The following is a 14,957-nucleotide window of genomic DNA, read 5'->3' as shown; positions in this document are numbered from 1 at the left end:
GGGATCCGACCCCTCGGCGGGAGCGCCACAGCGCTCCCAAGTGGCGCACTGTAGCAGTGCGCCACCGGGCCGGCCCCAGAAAGAGACCTTTCTTTTATACCCTGCTCAAGACCTCAGGTGGACAAAGTGCCTGCATAGTGTTGAAGAGCAGCTTGTCGTTTAGTTACCCACCTTGCAGAGGTAGCCATGGCACTGCATAGCCAAGTTGCCCAAAGTGTGTTCCTAAGAACTCTGATCCTACCAAGGCCACTCATTGTAAAAAGGAGTTTGGGGATCAAAAAGATTTAGAAAATACTGTACACTATTATCTACTTCCTGGAGATTTACAATGCACATTATCACATAGAAGGTTCCAGAAGTCCTTCAATAAAGAAATGCTTAACTTTGTTTAATCCAAAGTTTCCCAAATCAACCTGACCTTGCAATCCCTTTTTTTTAGGTAATACATTTCACAGAACATACTTTGAGAAATGCTACTCTATGGCTTTGAGAAATTCTTTGCAGAAATAAAAAAAATCATTTTTTACTTAAAAAAAAATTAAGTAACTCCTAGGATCATGTCAACAACAGAGAGGTCAAGGAATCATAAAGTCATAGATTCCCATTCTAATTCCAGCCCAACACTTTGCCATAAACTGAGCCTGCCTGAAAACAGGAAGCAGTGAACCGTCCATGATTTCTTTCCTTATGGCACGATGTATTCAGCACGCTGATTACAGTACAGAACTGAACATGGCCCATACGGGGCCCATATTTCATGTACAGAGGTCAAATGTTTATAGTCTTTTTTTCTTCAGTAACAACCAAATCATTAAACATGTATTGTTTCTTATCACATGACTAAAAGGTTTTTCAAATAGACCTGACAGCACTTTGTTCCTAACAGAAAAAAGGGACAATAAAACGTAGAACTTCTAATTATTCTCAGCAAGAATTACACAGATCAAGAGATCATAATACAAAAGCTTTTGGCTATACATGCCAAATAATTTTTAAAGTATTACAGCAAGGACAAGGAAAGATGGAAATCAATGAGATTACTAGAATGGTGTAAACATTTCAACGTTTGCATAATATGTAATTTTTAATTCTCATTTCCAAAGAATTTCACATGACATTTTGAAACAGAAGACAGGGAAAACAAAACTCTCCAGTTGTGGGACTTGGCAAACAAATTTATTATCCTACGCCCTGCTAGGACATAAACCCTCATTCACACCTCAATAGCGACTCTGGAGAATCGATACTGGACAGAGGCAGGAGGCCTCAGTAACACCAAGCCCCTCTGGGCTGGCGGCTGGCTGGACAGCATATCTAGCAAGCCTGTCAAACTAACAAACCCCAGGGCTTCTCCATGGCCAACAGCCATGGAAAAATCTCCCTGAGTGACAAAGCCTAGGAGAACTCTGGAGCAGTGCGAAGTCACGCGAGGGAGAGGGCCTGACCACAGCCCCAGAGTCAGAGCTTCCTGTCCAGTCGCAGGATCCCCCGCTCCCAGGCCCTCAGAAGTGGCACAGCCCCGGTTCTGCCTCTTCTCCAGTTTCTTCTTCTCTTTCTGCTTCAGGATCTTCCTCTTGAACAGGTCGCTGTGTTTGGCTTCCTGGGGCCCACAGTAGTGCTGATCCTGGCTGAGCTGGAGTAGGTCCTCCTTGGCTGGAACACAGATCATGGTGTGCGGCTCGGGGCTGCCCTTCCTGAGCAGGGACAGGCTGACCCACACCAAGGCCCTGGGGAAATGGTCCATGATGGACAAGCAGGCCTCTCTGGTTAGTTCTTGCTGGCCTCTGCCAGGAGCTCGCCGGGCTGCCCGACTCTCCTCAGAACAGGGTCCACACCAGGCTGACAGTTGCTTCAGTAATTTTCTACTCCTACATCAAGTTGGAGAAATACGTTTGAGGATATATTGTTCAAGAAAAAACTGTGCAATTAGAAGATTAGAAATTGCTAGAGTTGATTTGATTTTTTTACACTATATGTGGAAAAGTATCAAAACTATAATCTTAAAAATTAAAAATACACCTTAATATATTTAGTAAAAATATTTTTCTTTTTTGTGTCTGCCATTCTGAAACTGAAAGGACTAAAGGTTTAAGAAGTTGAAGGCAAGGGAAAAATCAAACAGTGGGATAGAATCTAGGGCAGTAATCACAGTGAGATGATGAGACTACAGAGGAGATAATATTTTAAAGAGAAAAGAAACTAAAGCAAGGAAGAAGAAATAAAATTATGAGCTTACAGAAAAATGAGTAGGAGGCAAGAGGGATGAACACTTTTTAAAATCAGGGCACAGATTATAGGGTGGCTGATAAGCAAAACTTAATAACCTGCAGCAGTATTGAAAGTAGGGCACATTTTCTATGGTAGTCTCTACAATATGACATTACACTGAATGGGTTGCCAGTCCACCACGAATTCATACAATTCAAAAGGAACTAGAAAAAAATCTGATTCAGTGATTTAAAGCAAAGAATGCCTGCTCAGATTATGCAGAGGTTCTTCATTTTCTAAGATCCCACCTGTTGGGATACTGCTTTGTGAGCAAAGACTAAATAAACTATGGCATCAAAAAAACCTACCTTGGTTTAGGTCTATTGATGATAATATTTTCAATCACTTCATCAATTAATATCATGCCCTAAATCAACTATTATTAAGCCATTTCCCTGGGCCCTCTATGAAACATCAAAGGACTGGCTTTTCCTTCCAGAAAGACCATAAATTCACATGGGTTTTGCATAAAGGAACAGTGACAGTTGTTACATACTGTAGCCTGTTCAATATTAGAATAAACAACCCAAAATACATCTGGAAGTTGCCTAAACTTACCTAAGAACAAAGAGTTGACTATTGGCAGCAGCAACATGGTTCTCACCAGCATCCGGGTACATGACCATCTTGGTCCCTGCCTGGTCTTGACAGTCTGTGTCCATTACTTCTTCTGGCTCCCTGGGGTCATTCACAGATGTGCCCACTTCATTAGACAGCTGGTGAGTTTTTTCAGGTGTGGGAACACAAGGCACCATGTGTCTTCTTAGGTCAGTCTCCTCACCATTTGGAGAGGAAGCTGCAGAAGACTCTTCCTGGGCCTGGACTCTTGACTCCCAGTCTTGAGTTAAGTGCTCCCAGGGGCAGCAGAAAGGTGCCACCGTGCCAAGCTTGACATAGTTGGGCCGTTTGGCAGGAGGGCGTCTAATGAAAATCAAAGAGGAGAACCAATTTTGAACAGTTTAGGATCGGACAATTAAGATAATTATGGCCAGTACAATGCATCTCTATTTAAAAAACAAACATACACAAAAAACTTTCCAAAAAATATATGATAAAGAATAATAACCAACTATACTGGCCAAGATTTTTTGTTTTCTTTGGTCTTCAAAAGAGAATGCATCTACAATGTAGCCCCATGTGGCCACTGAACAACCCAGGGAGTACCACTCCTGAAAGCTACAAGTAAATGGTGCCCCTGGAGTTGTGCAATGATGTCCCTGTACATTTACAAGGTTCTAAGTTCAAGGTTACAGTGAAGTTTCTCTCTCACTTTTGACCTCTAGTGACCCAGCTGCTCTCCACAAAGACAATATCATTATCAGTTTCTTATTTATGCTTCCAGAGATATTTTGTGTACATATTCATACAAGCAGATATGTACATCTTTCTTTTTACTCATTTTTACAAATGGTAGCATACTAGATACAGTACTTTTTGCTTAACTTCACATTTTTCATTAAAAAAAATACCTTAAACATCATTTTCTCTCCAGGCTCCCTCATTCTTTTGTAAAAGGCTGCATACCTTATTCTACCATATAAATAAACCATAATTTATTTAGACAGTCCTCTATTGAAAGACATTTTGGTTATTTTCAAGCTTTTGATTCTACAAATAAATAATGCTGCGATGAAAGACCTGGAACATGCTGCACATGCACAAGTATATCCATAGGATAAGTTCCTGGGAGTGGAATTGTTAAGGCAAAGAGTATTAGCATTCACAATTTTGACAGATATGTATGTCCAAACTGCCCTCCACAAAAGATGATATCAATCGACCTTTCCAGCAATGTGTAAATGAGGTAGAACCTTTGAGAAATACTATAAGCTAGCGAAATCCAGGGCCTGATTCCAAGAAATAGGGATCAGACTGGTTGTTGGCCCAAGACTGCATCCTAAGGCTGCGGGACAGGCCTGCACATCCCTCTCCTCGTTTACTTCTTGCTATGTGCCGTGCCCTAGGACCTCAAATGGAAGTGAACCCATGCGGTTAATTGGGAGCTCACTCTAAGCCTATCCTCTCGAGGTTGAACCGAATGTGTACTGGCCTCCTAAGACAGGCAGCTGGCAAAACATATTTCCAGGGTACCGCCCCCCGCCCCCCGAAACCTTTCAAAGTCCTACAGGATAACCATGCACACCAACTTCAATTCCTTGAATAGGAAACCCATTTTAATCACAGCATATGCAGTGCCACAACTCAGTGCAGCACAACACAATACTCTTACAAACCTCTTTGAGTTTTATACATCCATATGGAGTAAACAGTATGAAAAGTGGAATTTGAAATTATAATTTTCTGAAGCTTAAAGCAAAGATACCCTAGAGAAGTGGAGGCAATTCCTAGTTCAAGTTGAGTAAAATAGTAAGAATAGGATACTAAGGAAACAAGATACAATCTGAATTTTGGATAGGCTTTTAAGGGAAAAAAGGTTTCCTTCATTCCTAGAAGAAAGGTAAATATAATTTAAATGAACTCTCCCAAAACTTCATATTTCGGTAAACAGAGATACTAGGTCATGAGGTAGAGGGAGTTCATTCTTGACACATTCTCCCTGCTCTCAGTATACAGCAAGATTAGATGAAGAATGAAAATACAGGTGATGGGAGGAAGAGAATGAGGGTCTGTGGTCAGGAGCAGCTTACTGTTTTGTAAAACATTTTCATACTTTAACATAAATTCAGGAAAGCCTGGAATAATAACAGTAACAACAGCAGCAGCAATAGTTCATCCCTACTGAACACTTACCGTATGCCACTGCTGCTCTAAGTGCTTTATAGATTTTAACTCAGTCAATCCTTGTGCAGAGACTGGCTAGGGTTCTCACTGAACTCATTTTCTCCTCTTCCTGAGCACTCTGCTAACCTCCCTTGTGGCCAAATGACTGGGCCAAGAGAATATGAGTGGATGTGACATGCTCACCACTTCTAGGCCTAGCCCACATTCCTCCACGCTCTTCCTCCCACTGCCAGCTGTGTGACCCCGAGGCCCTGCAGAAATGATGAAGGCACAGGATAGAAGGTGCCCAGGTCTCTGAAACCAGCCCCTGATCAAGAGCACCTCACTTGATTGTTCCACCAGTGAGAAATAAAACTTTCATTGTGGTAGGCCACTGAAATTGGGGGTTGTTTTGTTCTAGCAACTAGTACTGCCCTCTTTAATACAGTCCTCACAACCACACCACGAGGTAGGTTACCATCTAAACGGAGGCCCCAAACCTAATTAGTGGTAGAACTAGGATACAAACCTAGGCAGTATGATTTCATTAACAACTACATTTTATTGCCTCTTATAAATACATAGGTAAATATTTTCATAACTTTCCCATTAGAAAAGACTTTCTAAGCAGAACACTAAAGTCTAAACCATATAAGAAAAAAATGTGTTAAAATACATAAAAATTCAAAATTGTAAGGCAAAGAAAGGGAATTTGAAATGTATACAAGAAAGGGTAAACCAAGAAAGCTCTTAAAAACCAATAAAGGGGCAGATAAATGTCCCAGTAGAAAAAGGAAAAAAAGAAATAAATAGGCAATTCACAAAAAAGAGACACAAAATGATGAAAATAAAAGATTGGTGATAGCCTATGCCTGTGGGAGTGAGGGAAAATAGGCAGCCTCACAGCCACAGATGAAATCCTACATTTAGTACAAACAGCAATTGGGAGGAGTTTCTGGTCAAGATGGAGGAATAGACAGTCCCCAGCATCACTCTTTCTCACAAATCAACAAAGTTACAACTATAAAAAAGCAATGACAGCCAAGCTAGGGCCACTAGTGCTCAGGGGAAGAGGAGGAGAGACTACAAAGTGCATGAAGGCAGGAGAAGCCACAATGACAGAAAGGAAAAAACCACTCTGACCATTTCATGCCACGGCCACTTTAAGGCTGGAGCTGCTGAGCACATGAAGCAGGAGCCAGCAAAAGCTGCAGCTGTGCCCTTCAGACGAAGTTGCTTGGATGCTGTAGGGAAGAAGAGGGCCTTCGTGGTCCTCAGGCCAGCAAGACCACTAATAGGGTTCCCGTGACCCACATAGGAGCAAGGAGCCACAACAACTGAAAAAAAGGAGCCACTCAGAGGCTGGTGAGTCACCACCAGGGACCAGTGCACAGCGTGTCCCATGGGAAGTGTTTGCGGCATGGGTGGTGGGGAAGATGGGCCCACTGGGAGAACACTGGGACACAGCAAGGACAGCTGATCTGCTCCCCAATCAGTGCAGGACCACTCAGAGGAGACTGGTCAGGAATATAGATCTGCAGGGGGTGCAGTTTGATGAAAAGACTCAGGTTCAGATCAGGGTTTCTACACAACCTAGGTGCACAGGGTCTCCGGAGAGCCAGAAGCACCAATAAAGTCAACCTTTAAAACATGAGCTGCTGGAAAAGCCTTCACCAGGGAATCAGCAGCAAAGCAGCAATTTACTCAACCACAGAGCTCAAGTACTGGTCCCCACAGGAAGTTCCCCCATTTTAGAAGTAAGCAAAGGACAACAAATTAGTTCCAGCCCAGGCACACCACCAGCACCTTGGTGTCCACCTGGGGACCTGAGGTATGGAGCCGAGGACTGTATCCCCCTCCCACAACCAGGCACACTGCAAGTGCCTCGGAACCCACGTAGGGACCTGAGGCATGGATCTGGGGACCAGACCTCCCCCCACAACCAGGCACACCACCAGCACCAAGGAGCATGCCAAAAACATCACCTCCATGTGGGTGGCCCACCACAGCCACCACAATAACCACAGCTGCCACGAAAGCAGCTAGACACCACAACCACCATGCAGATGGTCCGCCAGCCACTGGAGTGCACTGACACAAGGAGAGTCACCAGCAGAGACTAAAGAAAAGAAGAGGATGTCTCTCTCCACAAAGCCCATTTCAGAGTGACAAAAGCATCTGCTCTGTGATAATACTGGGGGACCTGAACAAACCTCTCAGCCTTGGACAGATCATCTAGGCAACAAATCAACAGAATAACCATTACTTTTTCAGAAAGAGAGAAGGAATCTAGGGTAATTAGAGGGGAAAGGGGGCAGGGAGAGGGGGACGGGGAGAAATTGGACAAGGGGCATAAAGAATAAGTACAATTTGTAACAATATATATGCTAGTAATATTGATTTGATCAACATATGTCAATGTTGAACCCCCAAAATATGTATAATCAATTATGATTCAATAAAAATTTTTTAAAAACCCACCAAAACAGCAATTGGGCAATAGTACATACCTTAAAGTGCACATCCTCTTTTTTATAAGCAGAGATTTTACTTATAAGGATTTAGCCTAAGGTCTGTGCTGTTTTTCCCTACAGCCCCTCTCCAGCGATGGATGTTTCTTTCTCACACCCCATGGGCCCAGGGGTGGGCAGATGTCCCCCTGATGTGCCCACACAATTTTTCTCCTCCCTCCTCCTCCAAGACCCTGTCTCTCCTGAAGCTCAGGTCATCAGATAAGCCACTGACTCTCCCTCCCTGCTCAGGTCCTCTATCAACTTCCCAGGTGCCACCATTTACCTGCCACACTACTGTTCCCTCTACCACCACGACTGTTGTCCTCATTCCTGGTGGCGTCAGTGTGTACATAAATCAACCTTCAAATACCCTGGCCTACCAGAAACTTCACACCCTCATTTCACATCTTTTACTTCTCCCCACCTCAACCACCCACTGATAAATTATTGTACATCACACTGCAAACCTAAGTAACCATTCAAAGTTACATTTTGAGCAAGAGCTGGCAAGCTATCACTCACAGGCCAGATCTGGCTTGCTGTCTGTTTTTGTATGACCCATGAGCTAAGAATGGTTTTTATATTTCTAAATGGTTGGAGAAAACCAAAAGAATAATATTCTACGACACATAAAAATTATATGAAATTCAAATTTGAGTGTCTATAAATAAAATGTGATTGGAACACAGCCAGGCTCATTCATTTATCTGTCATCTGTGGCTGCTTTCAGCAGAGTTGAGTAGTTGCCTTGGAGACCAAAGGGTCCACAAAGTCAAAATGATTTTTCACCTGGCCCTCTACCACAAAGTTTCCTCACACTTGGTTTAAAGTTATATTTATTGTTGTGGGAGAACTAGCCCTAATATACTGTTAAATGAAAAAGGTAGGTTTCAAAATAACATATATATATAAAAAAAAAAAAACCCAAAAAACCAAAATAATATATATAGAAAAACCCCTTTTTTAAAAAAAATTGTATGTATGGAAAACTCGCATGCATAAATAAGTCCAAAGAGTGAGCAAGTATTATAGTCAATTACTATTTAACAAACACACAGAAGACCCTCAACTACATATCATGGGAGGCACAAGGATGAACTCATGACTGCTGCCCTCAGAGAGCTGGTAAGCTAGCAATCCAGGAATATATCACCATTTCTTCACTCATTCACTCACTCTCTTATTCATCATTCATTCATTCACCACTCAACAAAAGGTTTGAAAGCCAGGTCCTCTGCCGGTCTCTGTGGTTGCAGCAGTGAACAGAAAAATACAGTTCTGTCCTCATGGAGCTCACAGTTGAGAAACTACAACATTCAATTATTCACTCATTCATCAGACAACAAATAAAAGTTATTAAGACCTACTGTGCACCGGGCACTGGCTAGATACTGCAGATGGCACAACAAGAAAGAGAGTTTCTATGTTTCCAGAGCCTACAATTTAGGGGAAAATGCAGGTTCCCAGTATTAGAATGTACTTCAAAATATAAAGGAAATAAAGCCCCTCATTGGCCACATCACAAATGAAAAAGAAAAGAAAAAATGTCTAGATGGATAGATACTAAAATATAAACACAGTGCTTATCTCTCTGGATGGCAGGACAACACCAGTTTACAAAGTATTAATATATATTTCCATAGTTTCATTAAAATTTTATAAATGCGTATTGCTTCTATAATCAGCTTTTTAAAAACACAATTTCCATGGTGGGGACGCGGGGCAGGGCACTGGTAAGACAACACCAGTTTACAAAGTATTAATATATATTTCCATAGTTTCATTAAAATTTTATAAATACGTATTGCTTCTATAATCAGCTTTTTAAAAACACAATTTCCATGGTGGGGACGTGGGGCAGGGCACTGGTAGTGGGAATCTATTAAAAAGTGTCTGAAACTCACGTCCACGGTTTAGGCGCACTCCATTACCAATGGAAGCAAATAACCAAGAGAAGGGCTGGAACCCTGACGGGCCTATAAAAACCAGACAGATGTAAGACAATCTCCTCACTTAAGTAATATCTTCTCAAATTTTTCTTAGTAATGTTAAACTCAAGGAAAAGGCTATGAAAACTCCACATTATATAGGAAGTTACCAAAGTCATCCCAAACATCGTTGGCCAATGTGAACAGACACTTCTTCTCTTCCCCTTGAGACGTTATCAAACCAGAGAAGCCAGTTTCTTACCTTTTGTACTTTTCAAGCAGAGTCTTAGCTTGCTCTTCAGCAAACAGAATCCCAGCAGGGCAGTCTGGGAAATCACCTGGGATATTAGGTGACCTTTTATACTGAGAATGTACTGCAGCCTCTTTTAATCCTCCAACTCTTGCACCTCGGTAGATCTCAAAGAAATGTCAAAAAGATACTGTTAATTTACCAACTTAAAATGAAATTGCTTAATTGTTTATATGGGGAAAATGGGAAACCACCAAAATAGCCATCAGAAGGAGAATGCACAAATACACTGTAGGATAATGCTACAATGAATTACCATACGATAGTAAAAATGAATGAAATCAAGCTTTATCAATCAATATGAAAAAATCTCAATGCCAAGTGAATGCAGCAAGTTGCAAAAGCATACACACAGTAAGGTATGTCATTTACAAATATGTCAAATACAGTAATTTTATTGTGGGATACAAACGTACTTAATAAAGCTATAAAAATATACATGGTAGAGACAAACACCAAAATCAGAATAGTAATTTTTTCAGAAGGAGGGAGGGAAATGAGACTGGAGAGAGGTATACAGGGTACTTCCAATTAATCTGTAATGTTTTATTTCTCAAGCTGCTTGGTGAGTGAAGGGCACATAAGCAATCATGGTATCAGTATCTATTCTTTCTTGTATATTTGTAACATTTCATAGTAAAAAATTAAGTAGAATTATTTAAAAATATTTTCACTCCTAAATGATTAACTGAATGTCCCTTGCATTAAGCATAATTGCTAAAAATTAATTATCTGGCACAGCCTTACATGCCTTTTACACCTCTGGCATTAAAGTAACAATTAAACTAATCAGAAAAAATAAAACCACATTTAATCTTGGTAGAATTTTTAGCTGCAATTGATACATAGGAGTAGTCCTCCCTCAGTATCCTTTGGGGACTGAGGATTCCTAGGGGTATACCAAAATCCACGGATGCTCAAATCCCTGATATAAGATGGTGTAGTATTTGCATATAACCTACACACATCCTCCTGTAACTTTAAATCATCTCTAGATTACTTATAACACTGAATACAATGTAAATGCTATGTAAATAGCTGTCCTACTGTACTGGGAATTTTTGTATTTTTAAAAAATTGTTGTATTGTTATTTTTTATTTTTCTGAATATTTTTGATCTGTGATTGGTTCAATTCATGGATGCGGAACCCACAGACACAAAGGGCAGACTGTATATGGTTATAGCTAACATTTTAAAAACAAAAAAAAATGTATTCTATATACATCTGTAAAAGTCTTTTAAGATTTTAAACTATAACAAATTTCTTCAAGTGGAAAACCTTAATATGTTGTTTCCACTCCTATTCAAAAATTACACCACTTTAAAAACCTCGAAAATTCACAACTTTCTCAGCACAGGTCTTATTAATGAGAACCTGGTTCCCAGGACAGTATAAGTATCTTGTATCCAGGATTACAGGTCTAAGAGCAGAAATATATCACTCAATTTCTAAGTTGTACATAAAGTCTAGAACATTTTCAGTACTTAGTATTCATTAGGAATGTGTTTTAAATGTTGTAACTATTAGTCAGAATCAAAAAGTAACTTACAAATGGAATCCAGAAAGCCATGCCCCAGCCCTTTGGGAGTAGGACATCCCAGCCACTTCCCCAGCCTAGCTGGTCTTCACCAGTCATTTTTCCTGGCTGTTGAATCAAAAGTATAGGTATCTTGGATTCATGGGGACCTAAAACAAGCTGTGACCCAGGCACCAGCAATTCACTTCTCTTCCGGTTTAAATCCTAAAGTGGAAGAAAATAATTCAAGACAAACAACCCTAGGCTTCTGGGAGATTCTACTGGGTCTCCCTATAAGCAGATTTAGAAAGTTAAATGCTCTTTTAAAAAGTTAAAAAAAAATCTGAATAATTAAATGTGAGCCATTATAAGTACAAAGTACTACTGTAAATAAAGATTTTCCAGTGCTGCCTTGTAACACCAAGGTCAAGGGTTTGGTTCTCCAGGCTGGCTAGCCACAAAAAAAGATAACTAGATGATTCAAAGTTATAAAATGATAAATATTCATTGTTACTCATCTCTGATATCAAGATCAATCTTATATTTTAATACTCTGTATATTTATTTTGATTAAAATTTGTTGTCATGAAGTAACAATGGTATAAACAACTAAGTGACAACTTTGCAAGGGCAGGCTATTGGAAAAATACTCCAGCTCTTGAGAAAATTTCCCACCAGGTCTTAAAGATTTAATATAGAAGATGCTATCAGTTATTTGTTAAATGGGATGTAGGGAGTGGATAACAATGTCCTTTCAGACTTTTCTTGCCAGCTATAGAAAGAGATTAACAGGCGAGAGGGTTACCACTCAATTTAGAAAACTACACAAGACGCTGCCTCCATGTTATAAAGTCTAATCACCACCTAATGAATGCTCTTCAAGCCACGACCAAGTCCTAATTCTTTTTTACCTTTGCTTGAGTTTCCACTACCATCTATATATTGGGGGTTTTTTTGTTTGTTTTTGTTTTTGGTGGCTGGCCATTACGGGGATCAGAACCCTTCCATCTATATATTGTTCATTCCAAAATACATATCTCTTTAGCCCTGAGTTTTCCAACTAGGATGGAAACCTATCTCCTAGACATCTGTTCCTGGGAAGTCCCATAGCCCAGCAAACTCAGTTTATCCGAGGCTGAGCTCATCCTTCCCACTGTGTTTGCTCTTCTCCTGTAGTCCCCATCTAGCTGAAGGACACCACAGTTCACACAGTTCATTCATTCATTCTTTCCAATATTTACTGAGCGCCTCCTATCTACCAGGCACTTTTCTTGAACCTGGGAACACAGCAGTGAACAAGTCAGACATGGCTCTGGCTCTCTTTTAACAGAGATCCTAATCTACAAGTCTCCTCCTTCTTTACCTCTCATCTTCCAATCAATCACCAAGCCTTGTACGTTTTACCTTCCAGGAATATGTATTAAACCCTAACCCCTCCACTCCACCACACTGCCACAATTCAGGCCCCTATAATGTCATACCTGGATTATTTCAAGGGTCTCTTTAAAGCCCTCCAACCCAGTCTTCTCTCCAGCTCCCCCACTCCCACCATCACCATCCCTGGTCTAATCCACCCTCCTTACTGCTGTCAGAGTGACATCTCATCATGTCATGGCCTGATTTAAAACCTTCAATGATGTCCTACATCTTCAGTCCTAATCCTTAAAATGCCTCAAGGTCTTTTATGCTCTGGCCCCTATTTATCTCTTCAGTTTCATCTCCTGCCCCATCCTTCACTCCAAGCTCCTGATCTACTTGGAGATTCATGAACACATCATCCTGTTTTGGGCCTGAGCCTTATACATGCTGTTCTCACTTCCTGAAATCCTTTCTCAACTGTAGTCTTGATCATGCCCCCAACAAGTCTGATTAATCCTGACTCCCACCTGAGAGTCAGCTCAAATATCAGCTCCTCCATCCAGGACACCGACCTCAATCTCCCTCATCTGGGCTCAGACCTCCTTAGTACCCTGTATTGCTCTGACCATATCCTCGTTATCTATCCCAGCATCTAACACAACATCTGGCCCTGGTGGTAGCTCAATCACTGTAAAATTAAAGACAGACAACACTTAAGGGAAAAAAACAATAACAGAAAAACATGTAAACCATGAGATCATTTCAAGAAAAAGTCTTTTGTATTAACTTTTTCCAGAGAAAAAACACAATATGTATCCTTATATTTAGATTCTTAACCTTAGATAATAGATAAGATTATTATCTTATTCTGAGATTCTTATCCTTATTCTTAGATTATCCCTAAGAACAGAAAAAAAAAAAAAAATCATAGTACGTATCATACGTAAGTAATCCACAAGTCATCTCAAAGTAAAAGGAAGTCTATGAGATTCCATAAAGTATGAAATAACTTTTTATGGTCTCTACAATGATGAATTTAACCTCTCATGGCTTAACCAATAATCCTTAGACTATTAGTTACCTGATCCGAGATTTTATTTTCTGTGACACTCTTACAGATATCTTGGTTCCATATAAAGCTATGCGTACACTCCACGGGTACACCCTCCAGAAGCAGCTGTCTAACTTTCTCATTATCTAAGAGGGAAAAGAAACAGCCTTCAAACCACATCCTTTTGATCAATGAAGTCAAACTGAAAGTTGGCTGCAGACCTTTTGTTACAAGAACATATTTTATAGGCATTTACTTAACCCCTCTAGAAGAATTTACTAGACAAGAAATTAAATTGTTCTTAGAGTTGGTTCCATAACCTATGAAATAGAAAGTCCTCCTAAACTTTTTTCTTTGACATTTTTTTTTTGTGTATAAGATGTATATATTACAATATTATATTATCTCTAAATAACTGCCTAATTCCACATTTAAGATAATCAGATTCTAGGAGCCACTGCAGAAGCGAACAATTCCTCAATAATATGCTGTGACAGCATGAGCCATATTTTAACTATTGGCTTCAGGGCTCTGTATATCATTCCTGGCCCAAAAGATATCATCCTCTTTTGCCCCATATTTCAAGTCTCCGATAACCCATTTTTATTGAACTACTTACTCCTTTTTGTAAAAAGTATTTTTTCATTCCTTTAAAATGGGCATATTTTCTGTGAAATATATTGTTTCGTCCCTTTAAAATAAGCCACACCATGATAGAAAGTACTCTAGTGAGGAAGGAGAAGAAACTTTTTCAGTAATAAACATCTATATTGATAAATTTCCTACATTTAGTCATTTAATCACCAGGAAAAAAATCTTCCAAATCTTATTTTATTGGACTGAATTTTTTTTTAAAAAGTGAGACAATTCATGAGTTTTGGCTATGGTTCTAAAATGCCAACATAGAAACGTCACTCTAAGGCACATATCTATCTGCATGGGTCTGATGGCTGGAAAAAAAATAAGTTGGAAGTAACTGGGCCATAGTGTGATAGACTTCAGGGGAGAACAAAGTTAGAGAAAATTAAATTGATGAGAAGATCTGAGAAGAAAGCTGCTTAAAATCAGCAACTGCTTCAGTACACTGCTCTTCCTCACAGAGATAATAACCAACAGGGTCTCAAGTAACAGTGCTTCATAGTCTTTCTAGGAGCAAACAAGCTCCATTTCCAACAGCCTCAGTCTACCCGGGATGCTTTTCTGTGGAGCACTGCCACAGATTTGAGTGACAGAATTGGGAATGTATTCAGACTGAGTTGAAGACAAAAGAGATGGCTGGTACTTAGGGT

At 40.1% G+C, this 14,957-nt stretch overlaps 1 protein-coding gene across 1 annotated transcript in view; it reads right to left on the bottom strand.

Moving 5' to 3' along the window:
• LOC103593027 (ribonucleases P/MRP protein subunit POP1) overlaps positions 1-14,957 on the bottom strand; it is a 41,699-nt gene that overhangs the window by 1,011 nt on the left and 25,731 nt on the right. The window contains exons 12-16 of the mRNA XM_008575937.1: positions 13,699-13,814; positions 11,292-11,483; positions 9,693-9,847; positions 2,827-3,189; positions 88-1,868 (exon numbers count right to left, since the gene is read on the bottom strand). Of these exons, the coding sequence (XP_008574159.1) occupies positions 1,214-1,868; positions 2,827-3,189; positions 9,693-9,847; positions 11,292-11,483; positions 13,699-13,814 (1,481 nt within the window). The 3' untranslated portion in view covers positions 88-1,213. The remainder of the gene's footprint in view (positions 1-87; positions 1,869-2,826; positions 3,190-9,692; positions 9,848-11,291; positions 11,484-13,698; positions 13,815-14,957) is intronic.

Source organism: Galeopterus variegatus, unplaced genomic scaffold (assembly GCF_000696425.1).
Source record: "Galeopterus variegatus unplaced genomic scaffold, G_variegatus-3.0.2 Scaffold1260, whole genome shotgun sequence".
In the NCBI taxonomy this organism is placed as follows: Eukaryota; Metazoa; Chordata; class Mammalia; order Dermoptera; family Cynocephalidae; genus Galeopterus; species Galeopterus variegatus.
The sequence above is the reverse complement of the archived record's forward strand: the minus strand, read 5'-3'. Positions and strand labels throughout refer to the sequence as shown.